The sequence below is a fragment of the Tubulanus polymorphus genome, chromosome 3, assembly GCF_964204645.1.
Source record: "Tubulanus polymorphus chromosome 3, tnTubPoly1.2, whole genome shotgun sequence".
NCBI classification, from domain to species: Eukaryota; Metazoa; Nemertea; class Palaeonemertea; order Tubulaniformes; family Tubulanidae; genus Tubulanus; species Tubulanus polymorphus.
The window spans coordinates 11,729,460-11,753,216 of record NC_134027.1 but is presented as its reverse complement, the minus strand read 5'-3'; the positions used below and the strand labels follow the sequence as shown (position 1 = coordinate 11,753,216).

General features: G+C 40.2%; 2 protein-coding genes across 2 annotated transcripts in view; one reads left to right on the top strand and one right to left on the bottom strand.

Moving 5' to 3' along the window:
* Positions 1-43: 43 nt before the first annotated feature.
* On the bottom strand, positions 44-11,484 carry LOC141902077 (protein APCDD1-like). Its single transcript, XM_074789718.1, has 4 exons — positions 11,430-11,484; positions 10,410-10,554; positions 4,812-5,367; positions 44-1,070 (listed from the first exon to the last, which is right to left on the bottom strand). The coding sequence occupies exons 1-4, from the start codon at positions 11,482-11,484 to the stop codon at positions 285-287; spliced, it is 1,542 nt and encodes a 513-aa protein (XP_074645819.1). The 3' UTR covers positions 44-284.
* Positions 11,485-13,596: 2,112 nt separating this feature from the next.
* The window catches only part of LOC141901536 (SNF-related serine/threonine-protein kinase-like), a 45,924-nt gene continuing 35,763 nt past the window's right edge, over positions 13,597-23,757 (top strand). The window contains exon 1 of the mRNA XM_074788843.1: positions 13,597-14,237. Within this exon, the coding sequence (XP_074644944.1) occupies positions 13,634-14,237 (604 nt within the window). The 5' untranslated portion in view covers positions 13,597-13,633. The remainder of the gene's footprint in view (positions 14,238-23,757) is intronic.

Below are 23,757 nucleotides of genomic sequence, written 5' to 3'. Positions count from 1 at the left end.
TAAAACATACCGCGCAGCCACGTGCGGCTTGAAAAACATCGGTTGATTCCAGACGAAAAGCGTTGAAATACATTTCACTATATAAATATATATAATACTTAGACTAATTAAAATATAATCTGTATAACGCAAATCTCCTGAGATAATTATATTCGAAACTTCTTCTATAAGCAGATCGCAGACGATGTACTGATTTTTGTCCGTTTCTGGATCTACTCATCTATGCTGCCATCTCTGTGTATCAGAATATCTCTCGACGATGTTACACTACGCGAAACGTTGATCTACGAAAGTAATAACGTAAATGTCATGATCAACGGGATCAGAATCCCCGTCATAGACAAAATGCCGATACCTGCTGCCGCGGTGTTCGATCGTCGTTCGTCGGTGGCTAGCATAGCGGCGGTTTGTCCCTGACGCCCGATCCGATTCCTAGACTCAACGCGGCCGCATTGGACCATCGGAAACTGGAAAGAAGTCGGTCTTTGTCGGGGAGTGATCGGCGAACTGCCGTCGCTCGGTCGCTGCCCGAAATATAACCATTGTTTCTCGTGTACTTTTTCGATATTCAAAATTTCATATTCTATATGAGGCACCTTCAAACCGAGGGCTAAGCATCCGCGTGAGTTCGTAATATCCTGTTGAATGCCGATCTCCCATTGTCCAGCTCGACCACACCCTTCCTTACTGCGATCTCGCGTTAAATGTTCCACCACGGATTTGTCGTTAGGAGTTACGGATAAATGGGCAACTTTGAAATCGTAGTTCCAAGTATTTTCGACGACGCTCGAACGTCGACCGGCGTAATAAGTGCCCCAGGCGAACAGCGTGAACGCTTTAATTTTGCATAAAGGGTCCATGAAATAATAGTAGTGTCCTTGCCAGGTTTTTCGGTCGTTCTCGAAAGTGAATCGCCTGGTCAGGAACATACCCATAGGGCGCGTCTCGCATCGATAGCTGACCCATTCGCCTTGTAGATCTACTTTAGTTTCAACAGGTCGGCGGTGTAATTCCGGCGGCAAAAAGTCGTCTGAATTGAGAATGCGGCGACACACGTGACAGCCCATCGTCTGCAAATATAAATATCATTGAAACGATGTAAGTGATCACGAATAACCAAATAAATTTCCAAATTAAATTACTAATTCTAATCGTGTAAATCACCAGATTTCTCCCAATCAACTTAAAAAAAAAAAGAATCAAGTTATGTTTTTACATTAAAAGAAATATCAGTTTTCTATTTAACTAATGATATATAAATTACTTATCAAATACTCAATGAACTAATACACAGTCAACCCTCGATATACTGCCATGCCATACTCTCTATACCGCCAAAATCGTTCTGCACCGATGTGGGCGGTATGTCGGGGGTTGACTGTATTACTTAAATGTCTATCATGAACTAATTTTCAGATATTTTTGAGAGCATCGCAATTAGAAATCCCCTGTCACCTAAAAGCTGATAATTACAAAATGATCTGGACACCTATAGGCTTTACCAGGTATCCATTTCGTCCGTGTCGACGACGATTATGAAATAAAAACTAAAACTAAAACAAGGACATCGATAAGGGCGTCCATATTGGGCCGGCAACCGATTATTCTTACTTTTGGCTTGGAGTAATCATCTGTCAAATTATTACTCCAAGCTTTTGGTCACCTGCGTGTGACGGACTATGACAATGTGACGTCATATGCATAACCCCTAGACGAAAATACCAACTTCACTGGAGGACCAGATTCATATTTTATCCAATAGAGTTTGGAACCGCAATAAGGTGGTGAATGATTATACGAGATTATTTGCACTGCGGAGAGGACGCACGTTTGCTGTAAGTGGTGACCTGAGGCGCCAACCTTTAAAAAAAAACATGTCTACGATAAATACTCGATTGAGCCTTTCATCCAGACGGGACTGATCTAAGTGTTAGTGGCATGTTTATCGATAGCGGTTATAGGATGGAAATTATCTCGATTAATTCAATCAGTGAAAAAAACTATGCGCATTATATATACATTAACCCTTCGATAAACACAAATTTGTGGCTGAAAACACATCTTTTCCAACTCTTTCCAAAGGCGGATTGTACGCCTAAAATTTCTTTCGATCTAAAATTCCTTTTTGCCCTTGGGCTGATCGAAAACCCAGGGGCGGATTCAAGGAGAGTGTGCAGGGGTGCACAAAATGAAATGTTAGGTAACTGATACAAACAAGTATAAATTCATAAGCTTTTCTATGTTTTCATTTTATTCATATTCCGTAATTCCGTAATTTCATAAATATTTTGCCTTAAAAAGCCCAGAAAACGCCCCAATTCAGAAATGCTCGTTTAACGTCGGCGGTCGGCGGATACGGTGTAAAATATAATTCTGAACCCCTTCAAAAAGTGACGCCCCTGATGCCCATGCCCATTACTAAAAGCGCAAATGACGCACATATATAAATTAGACCTCGTTCCATCAAAAGCACGCATTACGTTTGGTCCAAAAGAATGTTAAGGTGTAGCCCCAACAGAAGAAGATAACCCACAAACACCCGCGTATAATCATCGAAGATATACAAATCATTCTAGTTATGCCTCAAAGATAATAAAAATGTAGCTTTCGGGGGATCTGGCTCGGCAGTGGTCCCCGGTAACAGGTGTACATAAATCGCCCTGATTGTAACACCATGCTGTTTGATAATGGCTTGATATCATCAAAAATTCCTCTTCATATAAAATGCTATATCGCAACAGCGTTATACATCTCTTTATTTACATCGCCCGAGTACTGAATAAACTACCGGTTTACTCAACGACACATTAAGTCGAAAACGGCATAAATCATTCGACGCACAAGTTACTAAAGAGTGAAAGTAAACAAATTTATAGTTGGTAAATAGTACGTACTATAGTTCACGTTCATTTATTCTGTTGTTTTCATTTCAATATACCAGGCATTACTTTTATTTGTTTTCCTTACAACTTACTTACAACGAGCTGCGCGGTATGTGACAATGGAGAACTGTATTCGAGATTTCAATATTTTTTTAACGTTATTTTCTTTAAATTCTAATAAAGTGGTGAGTGCGGTGTAAAATAATGTAAGTCTAAAGGTGAAATTGGAACTGATTCAAACAGGTTTATATCAATTTCAGTTGATACCGGAATACCTTTAGCCAATGGGTTTCATTGCAATCACCTGAATCTCATCGATCTTCTATTCTAGATCTCATATAATTTCAAACTTCTGTATATTTATAAGTGCAATTATTCCATTATTTAGGGCCCATATCAACGAAAGACGGGTAATGCCGTATGTCGTCGGACGGGAAATGCCAGTCAGTTGTTGGGTTCCAAATCGTTAAATTATCATATTCGAGACAAATTGCCTTCATAAACCGATGCTATCGGGACGTCTTAATTCTACTTGTCACAATGAGTAAACCAACAAACATGCCAGTTTGGTATTTCTTGCGTTGACTTCTTTTCTTAACCGAGAAAGCGCTATGTCGGACGTTAATCGACGTCGACAATGCTATCCAGCCCTCCGAGTCGAACGCGTATTGAATTTCCACGTCAGCCTTGGCGCCTTGCGCGAGGGCACGGTTCCCGCCATGATGTTTATCTCACTCCGGGATCCGTTTGATCCGTGCCAAACAAGACTAGTGTCCCGGGTTTGATAGATCTATTCACGAAGGGACGGCACCTCCAAAACTGGCAATTGCACAAAATGTATTATAAGTATATATTCGTGAATAAAAAAGAATTCAAATTTTTTCAATAGGTCTCCGGAGAGGTATAGGGTATAGTTCGTTCCATTAATGATACTTTTCAGACTTTAACTTTGGAAATCAGCTATATTATTTCTATTGTTATTTTGGGTGAACTATTCTTTCTGCCCGAATTCATTTTTCCCACGTCCTCGTAAAATGTGAGCTACGCAAACGTAGATGGAATATTTCCATCCATTTGATCCGCGATCGGTGATCCATTACATTCACGCGCGTTTGAAAGAAAGCGATGAAAAAGAGTGTATAAGAGTCGAGAGCAATTTCCACATAGCTCGTATACAACATACGAAATTGGGGCGCGAAATGGTGTTTGACAAGTAAAGCATATAGTACCCACTTAAACCTTCATCACGTAAACCAAGATACATTTGTCAAACAGCACTTTAGACCTCCGCTATAAACTCGGCTATCTGGTATATGCAACCCCGAACAGAATGGCGTGTGCACGCGTTGGTATGAAAGAAGTGTTTATGCTGCCAACTTCGTTTCGTGGACGGCAGATTATAGATTTACCGTTTGGCAATCCAGTTTCGAACCGAAGATTGATAGTGCTTAGTCATTCTCATGCATGCATCGGCTACACAAAATTTACCTGGTGAATTAATCAAGGGCAGTTCTAGGATTCTCCCGAAAGGGGTGACTTGAAAATTGGAATAGGCACATAATTTGAAAAGGGCAGATTTGGCAATGCGAGGGCTGCAAGCGAAACATTCATGGGGGTCTTGGTGGCCTTCCCACGGAAAGATCAGTACAAAAGGGGCTTTTCTGGTCCTTATCAGTATAACAAAACGATTATATGCAAAGCATAGTCTTCGTCGTCTCCATCGAATGAGTTTCCGAAACAACGCGTCGATCGTGGTCAGAAATTAGCGTTGCTTAATAAGGGCCACTTGAATTTATTTCATTCTTTTTGAAATTTTCTTCGCAAAAGTTTTCCCAGACTCTCTGGAGGGCTCATTCGAACTTTGAAGGGGGTGGGCCCGTCTACCCCCTTACTCCACCGAAGAGTTGAAGAGAATCACTAACTACGTACCTCGTGGCTCAACAAAGGTTCCTGATAACAGGTCGGTCGGTATTGCTGTCGCTGATTTTTGTCCGTATGTAAACACCCCAAATACAGTTCCCTTCTGACGTAGAACGGATGAAAATGCGACCTGACTTCGAGCCTCAACAGCTGCAGTTCGTGCATCGTGAAGCCGACCGCGTGGGTGCAGTCGTGGTCAAGAATAATAACCCTGCCAGGCTTTCGACTTTCGACGTAGTTGAAAATATCGTACGTTTTGAACGGTCGCCAGAATTTACCGGCGAACATTTTCGGACAGGTCTGGTTGAATTTGCGTTGCAGCTTCTCGGCCATATCGGGCTGATATGGAATTATGGTGACTTGCGATAGATAGTACTCGGCTTCTGTGCCTCCGGGCACTGTCCACGATTCGCGCAACATTTTCACACTGCCTCTCGCGATTGCTCCGTACAGAGGTCGGGAACACTGCGAATCTTCGTAGTAGTACTGGTGCGCTTCGAACGAAGTACTATTCCGGAAAATGTATTTTCTCAGAAGATACTCCGGTCCCGGCCGAATTTCACATCTGGAATGACGATCAAAAATTACATTATCACGCGTATTTAAAGCATTTTGTCATTAAAAAACTACAATCTGAAAATGGGCTTTAAACATAATTCTTATATCATTTCAAAGACACGCATTTCATGTGTAGCTTTTACGTTTGTTGCATGTTTTTATCAATCCCTACATGGAGGTTAAATCTAGAATGCGTATGCACTTAAAAATCATCGAAGACTGCGCAGATGATAAAGAAGAAACCTATAACAATTGACGGGGAGTATAAAGAAGATCTACACGTCTTTATTAGAATACAATGACTTCCTGTCTTTTGAGATGCAAAGATGGGAAAGTGATGAAGCCCGACTTATAGAAATCGACGACAGCGAAGCCTCGGGAAAACGATTCGGTATCGTCGTCGGCGGCGGCGGCAAAGCCAAACAATACAATACAATTCTTCTAGTAAAATCAACGAGTAAATTACAAGATAGTGACGCGAACACAATTCTTTTGAAGTGCTTATGAATTCACGCCGGGTTTCGGATTTAATGCACGTCAATATTGACGCATGGCGGATTAAAGGCGACCCACTACGGGGTCTGCGGGAAGTTGTTCGACTTTATAGACGATAAAAGGCTCCCCCACTTGTTCGACAAGACACCCACAGGCTTAATAAGTCAATATCACGAAGACTCTTAAAACCGTAGGAGCATAATTTGATTATTTCATACCATAGGCTATATAGTAAGCTATTTCGAATGTAAATGCCCCAAAATGATTCAAATTGCTATTGTGGGCCGTTTTACATTTCCGAGGTATTTTACAAAACCCATTCCGTCCACCATAGTCCTACGCTTCAACACCTTGAAGACAATCATGCAGATAGTGATTGGGTATATCGTTAATTTTTGATAAACCTACTATTTTGAATGTACTGAAATACATTAAAGAAGGTATGCTCCCACCAGTATCTATGTAAATAGATATAGATATCATTGTTAATCAATTTCGAAAACTGCTGCTGTTTTATGTAACCTGGAATGTAACTTTGTGCTTGTGTCATCCCTTGTACTTTGTTTTTGGTTTTATCGCCATTAGTGTCAATTCTATGTCGGGAGCAAGCGTTTTACGCATTTTAACCGAATACAGATTCAAAGAAAGATTTAGACTTTTTTGGGCACTAGAGCCCGATCCTTCACATCACTGACATGCTTCGTGGTGCGAAGATTCAATTTCTTCGACTGCAATCTGAGTGTTCGACTATTTACCTCCATACTCAACCTTATTTACACAAGTATTTCCCCGGTGAGTATTGCATAATGAAAGTTATATACAATGATTATCTAGAATTCAAATTCCATTCAAAATCGCATAACTACATCGCATTAGGCGCTAATGGAATATTTGGGAGAAATGTAAACTTTGGTGAAGTGTCAAACGTGTGAAAGTCTGTGCGACAAACTTTTGGCGTCCAACATGCAATGAATTTTCACACATACTAGTCTGCTGTATTTATGGCGCTGTGGGAAGGCGCATGACCTCCCTGAGTCGAAATGTTATTTCATCAAACATTTACTACGTGAATTCCTTAAGATATCCCAGCAAACATGAAATTGGCATATAGAACCTTTACAGTATTTACGGTAAAATATTCTTGAAATATCTAAAATGGAAGTATCAATTTCTCGTTAATCTAAACTCTATATCATAGAGATTATCGCAATAACAACTATGATCAATAAGTGCAATATTTATTGCAACTAGTGGGCAGTGCTCTATGGTAATGTTTTTATTAATGGGTTGACAATTTTCGTTCGTATAAAAGGCGCGTACGTGTCTCGGTTTTAAAGATCCCGTTAAGTGATAAAAACTTCGAGCAACGGTATAATGTCGATTAATTGTTTGAATCACGGCGAAGAATTTACCCGTAGAATGACAAATCGTGATTATGCATGGATCAAACTCAACTAAATATTTCAATTGTTTAAAATCGTGTTCGAGCGAATATATGAGTTTTATTCAGCCATGCAACAATATGAAATGATTAATCCATTAGTCTACCGCAGAGCTATAGTTTGGACCACCTCAGTGGTCCCGACAGAGTTTTTTTTCGCTTGATGTCCAGGTCTTAACAAGTCCCATGTTTTCTATTCTGACCCTGACTCTGTTACTCGACACCAAAGTAAAGACGAAAACGAATTTGAAAGTTTATTGACGCCTTGGGCCTCGGAAAATAAAAAAAATATATTGCGTAATATTGTCGACAATGAAAATGTTATATGAGTGATATGATATTTAACGATCATTGAAGTAATATTTGAATTGAATTGAGTTATATTTGAAATATTTTAATTGAATTGAATTCACCGGTAACCAGTCTACCTCCGATATATCGATGACGTAGTTCACATCCTCTCAAAACAATTATCGACAAAATTTATCACAAATAAAGTAATGAAATATATTTGGTTACAAAAAATAAACACCAAATTCATGATAGTTATTTTTATTTTGAAATGCCAATATTGATAACGGTGCACATGGACTCATAGAACGCATACTCATGGAACATAGAACGCATACTAGGTATCGATGTATATATAAACATTATTTCTACGGTTTCAACGGCATCAAAATATGAACTTATTTCAACTATTGCAGGGGCGGATATAGGATTGAAAGAAGGCAGGGGTCCAAACAGGAACTAAGGGGCAAAATAGTGACTTCTACCTAAAACTGCAAGTCGTGCAGTGGCGAAGCCCGAGGGGCCCACGGCCCCGAGGGGGGAGCTCTAGGGGGTGTCCCCCCTCGACTATAGACATTTATTGGAAAATCGGGCAAAAATGGCGCAATTAACAGCATCTTGAACAACAATATGAATGTTAATTTAAATGCTACGAACTGATAAAGATATATTCTGATTGATAATAAAGCATTTTGATATGAATTCTACACGACTTTATTATGAAGATTATCTCAAGATTAATTATTTATCAAGCAAACAGTTGTCGAATAAACAGACCCGTGATCTTTTGCAGCGTTTAAGGGAAATGCTACCAGTCAAGACCGGACTAAGTCTCCTCTCCGTAGCTTGTATCACAAGCTATACGTAGACTAGCTTGTGAGCCAAGCTATGAAGAGGAGAAGGCATATTGTCATTCATTGTTTAAAGAAACTAGGTATAAAAAATTTTCAACGATCAAGACATGGGCAACCCCAAAGGGAAGGCAGGGGTCCGGACCCCAGAGACCCCCCTAGATCCGCCCCTTGGGTTGAATGTAGCTCGTAACTGAGAAACTTGGTACTGCCTGGAATTCGAAGTTATAGTTCATATGCGATTTGCATTATAAAGCTCAATCCCATCACCGATTCATGCATTTCATAGTGGACGGGAAGTTAAGACCAGGATTTCCGTATGAAATCAAATAATATGCCCACTTGTCGGAGTGGGTCGGTAAATAGTTCGTACCAGTAAAGATAAATTGAGCATTTGGCGGAAATCCGCCCACAAAATCAAATAATATATTTACTCAATTCGACTAGGTCAAATTTTATTGTTCCCATTCACATTTCACAATTTTGGAAATCGTGAAATCTTCATCAATCGTTTGGAATAATCTTTACGGTTCATTTTACGGTATTTTTCTATGCCTATTTTAGTCGGTGCGTGTCTTATCAGAGAATACGGTTGCATTGGCAGATGGAGCGTCATCATATACAGATCAATAAAACCAGAAAAAGTTTCGTAATATCTATCGGCTTTAAATTAATCGTACGTGTATCGTTCTAATATTCTCATCTGCTATCGAGAAATTGGATCCCGAAATCTTTTAACAGTTTCCCCGGCAATTAATAAGAAATCCTATAAATACAGAGATAAGGTTTCTTCCCACATCGTCCGATAACATTTCCCCTATATTTGTAAATATGTAGAAGTGTGGTTTATGAGATTTCCCTTGGTCACCACAGGGGTATTTGGTCAATCGGTGCACGTTTTAAGCCATCAGTGGGTCATGAACGGACAGAAACGAATCTCCGTTCAAGTGCGCGATTACCTTGGTCTCTCCCGTAGTTTTCACCACAGTTTGACATCGAAAATTAACCAAAAATCAGTCCAATTTTGAGGGTACAGTGAACCCCCGATATACCGCCCTCCAATTAACAACATATACCGCCCCCTATACCACCAGGTTTTCGTACATCTCTATACAAATACATAGTAAAACACCCCGATATACCGCCATACTCTCTGTACCACCAAAATCGTTCTGCACCGATGTGGGCGGTATATCGGGGGTATCGGGGGTTAACTGCAGATATTCTGATAATTTTAGTAGAGAGTTACTACTCTAAAATAGAAATGGTATAGGTAAGGCTTTATTGAACATTTGGACAAAACGTGGCGAAATAATGATGGCTTCTATAAAGATTGTCAGTCAGGTCAAGATGAATGAAAGTGAGCTGTTTTACTGACATGTAATTCAGTAGAACTGCAAGCACACACGCGGTGTACAGACTGATACAGTTTATGTTCGTGCGTGTACCCAAAAATCTGGCTAACATCTGCGAACTGACTATACGCTTACCGGACAAATGCGGTACTTTGCTTTTATGAATTGGGACACCGGAAAGAAATTTTGAAAGGCTATTTCATCGTTCGAGGCTTGGACTCGTTTTATGAAGTCCACGTTTGAAGTAATAAGATCTTTGGTAATACGGTACATTCCTTGTGGCAGAGATGAAATGAATAGAAAATATTAGAATGGATATTGAAAGTTTATCTTTGGGATCGCGCGATCCTGCTGTGACCTACCGCACCATTCTTTTCATTTAGCCTCGAGATATAGAGGCGTGCGACGTTATTAAATGGACCCTCCCATCGATAAAAAGCCTAATAATTAGGAGATGCGGATTTTATACGATTCGAAAAACACATGGTTAAATATTAGTCAACCGCCGACTACTAGGTGCTTGGTTAATTGCCATTCACTCGAGTGCCATATTAGTATGTTACAAAATTCCCTATTGTATCCGAAAGGTTAAGAAAATTTGAAAAACATCGCTTGCCTTTTTGAAACCCATGTGCCGGTGATTTCCGGAGGTACGGCTGATTTCACATGGCAATGAGGTATATGGTTAATGATGCGATCGCACGTATCTTCTCTCCCAGCTTCTTCGGTGCCAAACTTTCGCGTCTCCGTCGTCAGTATGCCTGTTGAGGTGAATTTGGAATAGTTTTAAACTAATTGCAATCGCTTATTTAGTATCGAATCAGTCATATATACATTTTTAAGTTTACTTCAGCCGCGAAGCCTTAAACATATTTCTGATGAATAGAAGGTATATAAGGTATTTCTGAAAAGTACGCCCTGTCTAAACAACAACTGTGTCAGTCGTTTACCGGCTAAAGGGTCTGATATAATTTAAGATTTTTAAGTGGTGCTAATGGAAACGAGAGACAAGCAAATGAGATGTAGACGCCAGTCTTTGCAAAACGAGTGCCATTAGCAACAGAGATCGTAAAATGCAACGATAGTACATAAATGTGATGAAAGAATATTGTAACTATGATTTTTAAACTATTTAAAATTCAGCCCCCTCTAGTCCCCCTCGCCGAGGTTAAACAAATGTGTATAAACATTTCCCCTTAAGATATATACTTTAGTATGTTGCACCGTGGACTCAATCAAGAACGATCGTTTTAGAGTGCATGGTTGCACCGAATAATATGACGTGTCAGACAATGTCCCAACGAGATCGAGTTGTTACTAAATGTTTGTCACATCCGAATGGAAATTGATATGACTACGGCGAAGAACTACACCGTGTTTACAATGTAAATGATACCCGCGATTAGAAATCTAAAAATCTGATCTAACTTATATTCATACGTGCTCAACTGCACCGTGTGTAATGTACAATTTTTTTATGGAGACCACGCATGCATTTGTATATGGGTGGTCCATCGGTGCTCCTCGCGGAGGTAAAATTCTCGATGCATCGGAGTCAATTAAAATAACGTCCGCTTTTTTAATATTTCGCGGCAGTCTATTAGAAATACGAGTTTTATATAGAGAATCTACTTACACGAAAAAAACACCGATAATGTTACCATCAACATTAATGACAGTGCCATCGCCATTGGGATATCTATGTACGTTTGAAGAAATTCTCAATCGGTTTCGAAGTCGATATTAGATTTTGTATCCGGTAAATGGAAATCTTACTTCATAAAATTAACGCAAGCAGATTTTCGCAACCAAATACATGCGTATCAATCATTCGGACGCGAAACTCTCAAAATCAATCGATTGATAATGTATAAGCTATCCGTTTTCATTTCTGAATTACTGCTTTCGATCCCTGAAGCTCTGAAGCTCTGAACTACTCCAAACTTTGAATTTCCCCAAGTTACGTAGGTGAAAAATTAATACAACCTTTCGTCAGAAAGGATTTGTTGTTCCATTTGAATTTTCCAAACTCAAATCGTATTTCTGTAATGTTTCCTCTAGTTAGATTAACCGCCTTGTCAATTGTCCAAAGCACGATAGCGGTTTAGGCTACACCGGTTAGAATTGCCGCTTTCGTAACGTCCGCGCTGCGCGATGTCGTGTTCCCTTGTGGCATTAGCGAGATCCCGTGCAGCTTTTATGTGTGAGCTCTTTTGGCTCGCGCTGCGTGTACCGCTGTCTCCCGCACTCCCTGCCGGCCCCGATCACAAGCTTTCTTCTGATTTACCGTAAATCGCTCGTAAAAACATTAATACATGTTGTTGTGTCAAATGGAAAATATTTGCATTGTACAATTTCCGAGTAACTAGGGACTTTCCGCACACCCGGTTGATAACGCGGTATAAGCCGTTATCGAAGCAAATATACACGAATACACAACCTATAGGAAATCGTAGTGAAGAAAGGTAAATGATGATAAAAATCATGAGTATATAAAATCATTGAACACTGGCGTCGAATTCCGTGTTCACATCAAAACCTAAATGAAGAAGTCTCACGATTCGATAGACTTTATTCAAACCGCAACCACAACGTTTCAGCTGTTGACAACCATCATCAGGTGCAATGATGACTTTCTATATTTAACTCAGTTTACGTATAAGTGTTTTATTCGACTACTAACATCGAAACCTGTCGTCCCGTTTTCGGTGTTTTTTCCATGTACATTCAAAAATTCAATAAAGATTGAATCAGTCTTTATGAATTTTTGGTATATTGGATAGCAGTAATTCAAATTTTTCGGACTTTTGTGCCAATTTCCCACAGGTAACCGATTGATCGCTGGGGAGCATTCAATCATGGACTTATGTAAAACGAATTTAAATTCGTTTTAAAGTACACGATTTAATCGATGACAAAGCGGTGAAATTGTTTCAATTCCATCTTTATTCTCATAATAGGTTTTGCAGAAAAACGCAATCGAGCCAAGGCGATAGGCGCTCCTGGGTGTCCTCCCCTAGAAAGTTTTGGATTTCATGTTTATATGTCGTGTAAATTGGAGGGATTCCCACACGGATTTCATTCCTATTGAGTTCCTTCCTTTATTGTGAATGTATAATGTCCCAGGCCCATACATCGTCCTCGGGGTCACAATGAAAGCAGATTCTGATGTAATGTAAACGAAGAGCAGAAAAAGAAACGACTCGACGATGTAAAAAATGTGCCCTGAAAGGTTTTTCCATATAGAAAACGTCCTCTATCATTTTTCACACAATAAATTATCCTGAAAAATTGTTCACGTTAAAAGACGTGCTTCTGAAAGATTTTTCCTCGTACGAGATACATATGCCCTGAAATTTTTTTTTACCTAAAAATGTGCCCCATGTGCACCCAAACATTTTAAAACGATTTTTCACGCAATAAATGTGCCTCTGAAAGATTCTGGTACGACAAAACTTGTTCTAAAGGAATTTTCATGATTTTGGAAATATTGCGTCGACATTTGAAAGGGCACCGAGTTTTCTAGACCGTCTTCGTAGAGACGGAAAAGACGGTCTTGATCCACCCCTGTATTGAATACTGATTCGAATGAACGCACATTCCGAAAGATGGCGAACGTAGCAAATAGTTGATTTGAATTGGATTGAATGCAACGGTAGTTTCAGGCGTGTGTTCTAGTATCTAGCCAATCCAGGAAGTGCGCGGAGTCGGTGCGCAGTCGTCAATGACAGTAATGGTGGAAATCCCCATCAAAATACTCGAACGCAGCGCTTAAAACTCGACATTCTCGTAGTAAACATGTACGGATATTTTAAACGAAAATTCCACTGATTAGTTAAAATGTCGCGCTTTCTCGGTAGAAGAAACAGCAGCGATTCGGACTGCAAAATCGCCGGTTTATACGACCTGGAGGAGACGATCGGTCGAGGTCACTTCGCCGTCGTCAAACTAGCTCGGCACGTTTTCACTGGCGAAAAAGTTGCCGTGAAAGTCATCGACAAAACGAAACTGGACGACGTGTCGAAGGCTCACTTGTTCCAAGAAGTACGCTGCATGAAGCTCGTGCAACACCCGCATGTCGTTCGGCTCTACGAGGTCATCGACACGCAAACGAAACTCTATCTGATATTGGAGCTCGGCGACGGCGGAGATATGTACGACCACATCATGAAGTTCTCCGGCGGTCTCGACGAGGCGCTGGCGCGTCGGTATTTCAAACAGATCGTCCAGGCGATTTCCTACTGCCACAAACTGCACGTCGTACATCGCGATCTGAAGCCGGAGAACGTTGTTTTCTTCGAGAAACAAGGCATCGTCAAATTGACCGATTTCGGATTTAGTAACAAATTCATACCTGGAATGAAATTAGAGACTTCATGTGGCTCGTTAGCGTACTCGGCTCCCGAAATATTACTAGGAGATTCATACGATGCCCCTGCTGTTGGTGAGTATTCCGTCTTTCAAGTATAGATAATAGGCCTATTGGTCCTGAGGCAGAAAAAACCATAGGTTAGAACTACCCGGTCAAAAAGGGCCCGGTTCCACAGTTGTGAGTTACTGTCTGTCACACCTGCTTTCCGTGCGACATTTTGGTCCGTAAATTCGTTAATAATCAGTTTATCTACCTTTATTATGCATAAATTTGTTCAGTGAGGATTTTGCATTCAGGAATAAACAACAATTTTTGCTAATGTTGTTTTTTTTTTCATTTATCAGCGATAGTTTACTCAGCAAACGCTCGCGTAATACTGAAAACGCTCGGAAACGTTACAGTAATGTCATCACCTGCTCATTTCATTAGCATAACAAAATACAGTAGGTGGCGCCACGTGACGGCTTGCAAAAGCCGTTTTTCAGCATTACACGGACGTATGCTAGGTAAACAATCGCCGATAGATGAAAACACAAACAAATTTATACCAATTCACGATTTATTTCTAAATGCAACTATCTTACTGAACAAATTGATGCATAATATTCACAGATTAATTGATTGTTAACGAAATTACGGACCTAAACGTCGCATGGAGAGCAGGTGTGACAGACAGTAGGCCTATTGGTCCTGAGGCAGAAAAAACCATAGGTTAGAACTACCTGGTCAAAAAGGGCCCAGTTCCACAGTTGTGAGTTAGAGTTAACTCTTGAGTAAAATTTAACTCGGAACTGTGGAACTGGATCCTGGTATTTATACAGGGAAACTCTTAAGCTGAAGATCGGCTTGTATTCTGACTAATCAAGGGGCACCCCATAAGATCGGCTGGTAGCCTATTGGAACAGTTAGGGGTAGCCTGATGTGTATGAGTGACTGGTTAATCAGCATACGCTCGCATAATGCTTAAAAATCCGCTCTGCGGACGCTCCTGAACGTAACAGTGACGTCATCACCTGCTCATTTCATTAGCATAACAAAATACAGTAGGTGGCGCCACGTGACGGGTTGCAAAAGTCGGTTCTAGGGGTAATCCGTAAGATCAGCCGGTATTTAGATTGTTATGGGTAGCCCATAAGATCGGCTGGTATTTGCACTGTACTAGGAGTTATCGATAAGATTGGCTGATACAGACTTCAAGGGGTAGGCCTAACCCATAAGTTTGGCTGGTATACAGACTGTTAGGTATAGCCTGTTAAGTCTCCTGTTATTTGGTTGTAGGGGTAATCCATTAGATCGGCTGGTATTAAGATTATGGGTAGCCCGTAAGATTGGCTGGTATTTGCACTGTTCTAGGAGCTATCCATAAGATTGGCTGATACAGACATCAGGGGGTAACCCATTAGTTTGGCTGGTATTCAGACCGTTAAGGGTAGCCTATTAAGTATCCTGGTATTCGGTTGTAGGGGTAATCCATTAGATCGGCTGGTATTTAGATTGTTATGGGTAGCCTGGGATTGGCTGGTATTAGCACTGTTAGGGGTAGCTTGTGAAGTCAGCTGGTATTCGGTTGCTGGGGTAATCCATTAGATGGGCTGGTATTTAGATTGTTAAGGGTAGCACAGTAAGATCGGCTGGTATTTGGACTGTTAAGGACAACCCGTTAGGTCGGCTGGTAGTTGACTGTTCTAGCGATAATGATCCATAAGATTGGCTTAGTATTTGACTGGTAGGTGGAAACAAACCGGTAGGGCCTAAGATCTTCAGACATTCAGATTTAGGATAACCCATAAGATCAGCTGGTATTCTGACTCGGGGTGACCTTTAAGATCAGCTAAAATTCATACTAATGTCACTATGTAATGGATATTTTTCACAGCCAAATGTGGATATTCTCTGAAATGGCATTCATAAATGATTAAAATCGGGGCCAAATGATGTTAGTTTTCACAAAAGGTTTCCAGTTAGCTTTGCTGTGACATGATGCCTTCAGGGACACACATGTCAAGTTCCAGCTGACAATTTCCTGTGGCTATTTTCAGCAAGTTAAAAACACCTTGAGCGAAACAAGCTCGGATTTTCACGGTCAGCCAGACAACCAAATTAGAATAACAGTGGCACGGGTTTTCGCCCCACTGTAGGGGCATTTTTTCATACCCTGGAAAAGCTATGGAAATTTGATTATTTTCTTTCTAATGCTACGGAAAAGCTATGGAAAATGGCTCAAAAGCGTCATCTCTTTTTTTGTGTAATATTGCTAAAGTTGTTGGTTCAATTATTATACATAGGCCACGATCACACAGAAACAATTAGGCCAAACTAGCACAGATCAGGCCGGAGTCAAGCTTGGCCCGAGCCTAATAAGAGAGCGTGTTCGCACGTAAAATCACACGTGATAGAAAACATTGCTTTGACAATTTACCCTAGTTAGTCACTTCCGGATCTAGTTGCTTAAATTTGGCTCGGGCCTGTTCGGACGTTTTTTGGTCGGGCAAAAAATGCTGTGTGATTGCGACTATACAATTAGTTTTTGCTCCAAGTGGCAACATTCACTGGCGCTATCGTCTAGTTTGCGGCAGCCAAAGTGGCAACCTATGTCAGCTGACACGTGGTCGCCGGTGACAAAATCGCTCGGTTGACTATAGCAACAAAGTCATGTTGTATGAATCAAATGAAAAACAACCAATCAGCGCTGAGGTGAAAATCATATACTACAGTGAGATTCACAAAACGGCGACCTCGAGTGTAGAAGTGCCGAGTACGGAAGTGATAAAGGGCCTCCAGTTGTCGATCGCCATATTTATGTCAACATATCGCGTCAAGTCGACATGAACATGTCGACATAGCCTATCGTGACGTTTTGATGACATATTTCGTTTTCTCGATCATTTTCCTCGCAACACGTCGACATATCTATGACGACTTGAAACTCAGTCGTCATATATATTTCCGGAGTCATCATCTTATATTTTGACGTGTCATCAAAATGACAACTTGCAATGTGGAAAATGGGTGACAAAGCAAAATTTGTCATAAAAACGTCACGATATGTCGACATAGATATGACGACTTGTCGAGTTGGAACGCGACAACTGGAGGCTCTTATCGCTTCTGTAGTCGACAACTGTAGGCCTCACCGTGGTGGCCTGCAATTCGGACAAAACTATTGAGTAGTCGCGATCTTGGACGACAGATGGCAATTATGGGCGATTTATAAACAAAAGTTGCCGACTGTTAAAAATCTTTCCATTCCGCTACTGTGAATAATCGTCAAGTGCTGGCGGGCGGACAGACTGAAATAGTGTTTCGCGTTTGTAGCATTTTTCCTATGATCGAATGACAGACAGTGATTAAAAACCCCGATATAGGCATCCTTTATCGGATGTAGATCAGTTCTTCGCATTGAAGTCTCATCGAAGTGTAGACTTCATGCGTACCAGTGGTAGACCTGAAAAAACACCGAGGAATTTTCATCCATACCGCAGCAGTATATAAGAGGCAGTATAAGAAATTCGAATTGAACTAATTGAATACCGACCGAGGTTATATTTGGAAGAAACCGGAAATCTAGCTAATGTTTGAAGAGAGAATGGCGTCTGATGATCTTATTTGTCGTAGTTTATTTCGTTTATCGTCGGTATTCAATCTTCTTCTTCATAATGCATTTCGGTGAACTAAAAAGAGATTAGAATTGAAGTTAAGATCAGGAGGCATCTTTAGATATCTTTGGGTAGTAGCAAATATAAAATCATAGTAAGGTATCTTTGTCACTCTAGCGCAAGTGAACGATGGGGAATTATTGCCTTCCTGGCATTCTCTCTATCGTAATAGCGTGTTATTGAGGTATTCTGACAATTTGGCAGAAAACCCTATTGTTACTCCTTTGACTGTTTACAGGAGCTTTTTTAATTCCATGCTCTGTGTTACGAACGTTTAAACCAAAAGATGATATTGCGCAGTCGTTACGTGTTTTTGAAGACTTAACCCTAACTCAGTGTTTTCAAGAGCCAGGTCCCGGGTCCCAGACCCGTCTGTCATTTTTTAAGGACACACCTGTTTTTTCAAACCAGCTTTCGTTTCAGGGACTGTGACACATTATGGGACCCTCCTGTTTTTCGAAGGGACCTGGCTTCTTAATTTCTTACGAAAACACTAACTCAGATTGCACTAATATCTGATCATCTGCGATTCAGTCTTAAGAACACTCGTAATGCATCGCGAGGCCGAGTTGCCGATTCAGCCAAGATTCGTTGTCCGATCTTAGCTTCACTCAGGTCACTCGAGATCCACGATCGTTTTGAACGAGTCATGTGATGTGAAAATCGCTGTTCATTGGCTATGACCTGACGATCGAGCGTAGGTACATTCGGGTCGCATAAGATCCGTTCCGAACGTCGTAAGAAATAGAACATGTTCGCTCAGCTAGCAACTGTTCTGCGACTGGTTTTAACCATCTTAAGTACACTGTCGTTGAAAAAATTTCCCAACTGAAAAATCAGTTGCTGATTCCTTATGTTCCGAACTATCGGGTCGGATTTTATGCGACCTGGATTAGGCTTGAAAATCTTTCTGACGACATTCAATCATGAACGACATTGCATCATGAACTTTGCTGCGAGGGAATTTTTGCGAATCGTCGCCAGGAAATTGCTTTTTGTTGTTCAACATTGCAAAATAGCTTCTTATGAAACGGCCAACATTTCTTAGTTGAGTGCCGTTCCGTTAGTTTCATGACGTTGTTGATAGATACCAGGACTTGATTTATACTGACAAGTCGATTCAATAAAAATGAATTGCTTCCGCTTTACGGAATGGTAATCCGGGCTCTGTTGAGGCGTATTTAGGTGTAAGTCACCCTTGAATTGAAAAACTTGAAATTTCTATAATTTACTGAAAAATTGAAATTTCGTCAATTCACTGCTATAAATTCACTGTGTGATATGTGTCCCAGACACTGTATGAATCAGTGCCAGTGAATGAATAGATGGCACCACCGATTGAACAGAATCGTTAATGCAGAAAACCTGTTATTGCTGCTGTCTGCAGCAGAAAACCCATTATCGCTGCTGTGCACAGCTATATTTCTTTGTATCACAGGGGCTCGTATTTGAAGTTTGGGGCTCGTATTTGAAGTTTGGGGATGAATAGTAGCTTGTACTAGAATAGGCCCATATAAAAAGAAGAGGTCGGCAACTCGTATCCAGACACTTTGATTTAAATCCGCCATTACTCCTGAAATATCCAAAGGATTTCTGTGAAATCTTTTTTAAATTATTCAAAACATCTTAAATTTTCAAAATATGTCTACTTAAAGACCATTTGATGACGTTTCATTGCGCAAAAACACGATTATATGCACTGGAGAACCCTCAAAATATCTAGTGCGGCAAATGGTATGGCAACAATCCTCTACCTTTCAACTTCAAGGTGCTCTGATTGATGCATCATGCGTTGGATTTGGACTCGGGAATCATCGCGATATCTTGAAGTTCAAAGGTTGAGAGGATTTTTTGTATGATAAAATGTCAATGCAGTAGATATATTTCGAAAAAATTGATGTTTTGAACGATTTTGAGAAAATATCGCAGTGTCTGGATAGGCCTACGAGTTGCCACCCTTTTTTATATGAATAGTAGCTGGGATATGCTGGATGATCTAAGCTAAGTATTCGCCCTCAAACGTCGAAATACGAACCCCTGTGCTTTACATGTGATTTGATTAGTGAGGTGTGCTTTATAGAGCAAATAAGCAGGGTGACTGTGATATTATTATTGGCTTTTCACACTTTGCGATCAGGTCAGTTTATATCTGGTCTCATTTCGTACGACGAAAAATTAGCGGTGAACTCGTGTCTTAAAATGTCGTCGCAAGTATTCGCGTATACGATTATGAACATTGCCAAGGTCCAAGCGAATCTGTTATTAAAGACCCCTGAATAATGCGGACGCAAAGTGCGCGGCGGAGTTTTCAGCTCGTGCGCTGGTGATTTTCCATCGCATTTTGCCGTTCGCCAAATATCTCTAACATGTTCGAGTCAGTTATCAAGTCACTGTTGCAGGTACAACCTTGAACTCAACAATAGGCCAATACTTGCAACAATAAGCCAATACCCATACAACTGAAAATTTCTTTCTGACGACACTGTTAAGAAATCAGTTATAAAAGCCATGGTCCATAAAAACAATTTGGCTCAGGCCAAACTGACACGGATCAGACGCGAGTTGAATTTGGCAGGGTCAGTTTCAAATTTCAAAATCGCCATTTTGTTCAGCGTGCCATTCGTAAGGCCGAATTTCAGCCTATGGGTGAATGTGGATCATATGCCATTCAAATGCTTCATGAATTAAGAAATGTGTGGCTTTGCGCTCTGTGATATAACAGGATCCCTACAACTCCTCGATTCCTTTAAAACTCCTTGTGAAAGGAAAATGCTTTTAAGGTGCTTGAAAGTCTTTCAATTTGAGTGAAATATTCGAAACTCCTTTTTAAATCATATTTTGAGGAATATTTGCCTCGTGAAATTGCACTGGACAAATGTACTTAAAGTGCTTACATCAGTTCAGTTGGGATTTGTACTTAACAAATTAGGTGGTTGCCAAATTAGAAAGTGAGTCAAGGTCGTCTCAAGGATAAAAATTTGCTTACAAAACCGTTGAATTAACGGTTCACCGAGATAAACAGTAACGATTAGGAGGAGGCTACTGTTATTGAGATATCAAAGTGGTATGGACGCTTCCTTGAAATTTGGAATTTTCTCCTTAAAAAACGCCTTATATCCATGGATGACTGATCTGTAGGGACCATGTGTTAATGAATGAGTTCATTCTGTGGCATGATTAAAACATTTTACTAAATGAATTAATGCACCCTACACAGGTTATGCGTTCTAATTTAAGATTTTAGGTAGCCTATATGTAATGTACTATAGGGAGTTGTGTCATGATTTCATGCTTCGGTGTGCGATTTTTATATTCAATGATTCTTGAATTCGAAATCATTCTTTTAAGTAAATAATCCTCGAGCCTGGTGATTATAAAACAAATATTTACTGGTACTTAAAAGTGAAACACGGCCAAGCGTGAAACCCGCTACGGGGTATAATCCAAGTTGTTGATTTGCTGCCAAAACGCTGTGGATTTGCTGTCCTTGCCAACGTCCATTTGTTACTTCAAACTTGTATATTATATCTAATGTGGATGCAGATTCTCTGCGTAGAAAGGTCATACTTTAGTACGCTACTCTTAACAGGGTCCCTACGACTCCTTGATCTCTTAAAAACTCCGAAGTGGAAAACGCTTTTAAAGCAAAATGCCAGAAACTCTTTGAAAACTCCTTCAATTTTGAGAAATAGACAATTAAAAAGTCGTACATCCTAAGAATAGGCAGTAACTGAATTAAGAACGGAGTTCAGTATTTTATCCACATCCGCCCGTCATCTGCTTGTGAACGTGATTCAAGAAGAACCGTTGATAGCAGGACTATGATATTACATAGTCATATTACTCCTAGGGAGAGGATGTGCCCTATTGATTTAGGAGTCCCAAGGATCAAAAGTCAAGGTCACTACAGGTCATTCATGTGAAACCTTGTGAACGCGATTTTAGATGAACCAATTGATAACAGGATGATGATATTGCATAGTAATATTATTTCTAAGGAGAGGATGGGCCCCATTGATTTTGGGATCAAAGGTCAATGTCATAAGTCATTCATGTGAAACCTTGTGAATGTGATTTAAGACGAACCATTGATAGCAGGACTATGATATTGCGTAGTAATATTACTCCTAGGGAGCAGAGTGCCCCATTGATTTTCGGGTCCAAGGATCTAAGGCCATGCTCATAACAGGTCATTCATGTGAAACCTTGTGAACGTGATTTAAGACGAACCATTTATAGCAGGACGATGATATTACATATTAGTATTACCCCTAGGGAGAGGATGTGCCCTATTGATTTTGGGGTCTGAAGGTCAAGGTCACTAGAGGTCATTTATGTCAAACCTTGTGAATGCGATTCAAGAAGAACCATTCCAGGACAATGCTATATCATAGTTTGATAACCCCTAGGGAGAGGATGTGCCTTACTGATTTCTGGTTCCAAAGGTCAAGGTCAGTAGAGGTCATTTGCGCGTAAAAGCGATTCAAGAAGAACTTGATAGCAGGACAATGCTATTTCATAGTATGATTATCCCCTGGGAGAGGATGTGCCGTACTGATTTTGGAGTTCTAGGGTCGAAGGTCAAGGTTTAAAAATCTTAATCACTGATTTTTGGATACCGAAGATTAGGGTCTTCAGGGGTCGCGGGGGACGTAGATATGTAGTATCAAATTGCCTTGTTGTTTACTGAAATAAAAACTACCAATTTAGGAGTCTTATTGTATTGATGCAGGCACTTCCTTGAATTTGGAATTACTGATCTGTTTTAGACATCTGCTTTAGGGGTTTAATACTTCATAATATATAGATAGTTTTAAGACGTTACGGAGCCGCCAAATAGAATGACTTTGATATGCATTTCTTAATCACCTGATTTGATGACAAACATAAGTATACAAGAAAACCAAGATAGCGATGAGGCGCATCTTGAAAACACTCCTAATTACGACATTGGAATTGCAAACGAAAGGGGGCTTAATTCAAGCGCTGAATCAAACCATCATGAATCACCATGTGAACGCAACTAATTCCGTAAGCGCGGTATATTCTGGCAAATTTGGTGCGAGAAGGCTCCATTTACGGAATACTGTTCAAAGATCCCCCATTGCCAGTATCTTGCGTCAAGGATTAATATCCTAGTTTTCCTTTAATTTTTTAAGTTTCCAATGAAGAAAGCGCGGGGTAGAATTGAATCAAATATTTCTTTTATGTTGTCGTCGGGATAGAGTTTGTTTCAGTCGTTGATATAATCTGGATAAAAGTCTTATGCCTTCGGGATACCAGCGCGCTGCTGAAATGGAGCCTCGCCACCAGTATACTTCTTAAGCCTAGAGTTTCGCGTGAACGCTGTTCTCGTCGTTAAAGGAACGCTAATTTCCTGTTATTTCGTTATCGTGTAGAATGTTCTTTGAAAACCACTCGGGTTGAAACAATTTCTACCACCTTTAAGAACATTTTAGAAACTCTTATGGGAAATGGAAACAGCTACGATCTTAGAACCTATTAGTTTGGTAATGAATAAACTTGCTTTCAATGTTGTTTTTTTAACGGACATTCGTCGAAGGCAAATTGTTAGTGTGTGCGTCATCCGTGTTTAAATTGAAATTAAGTATATTCTTGACTTGGTAAAATTTTGTATAAAGCCTTCAGGTGAATGTTCTTCGCGTCACTTTTAGGATCAACTGTGTTCACCCTTACAGAATAGTTCTGAATATAACTTCCTGTTAGCTTTTGGTAGCACAAATTGTAACCACTGAATATACACAGCTGATAATTTTTCATTAGGAAGGAAATAGGGGTTGGAAGTACTGGGAGAATATGTTCAAAATTTCAATGAAGTTTTCCCCATTCTTCTAGTCGATGCTTGACCTTGTTTCTCGATAATGACATCACTGAGAAAGCCCTTCAGCATCCAAGTTCATGTTGGATGACGAAGG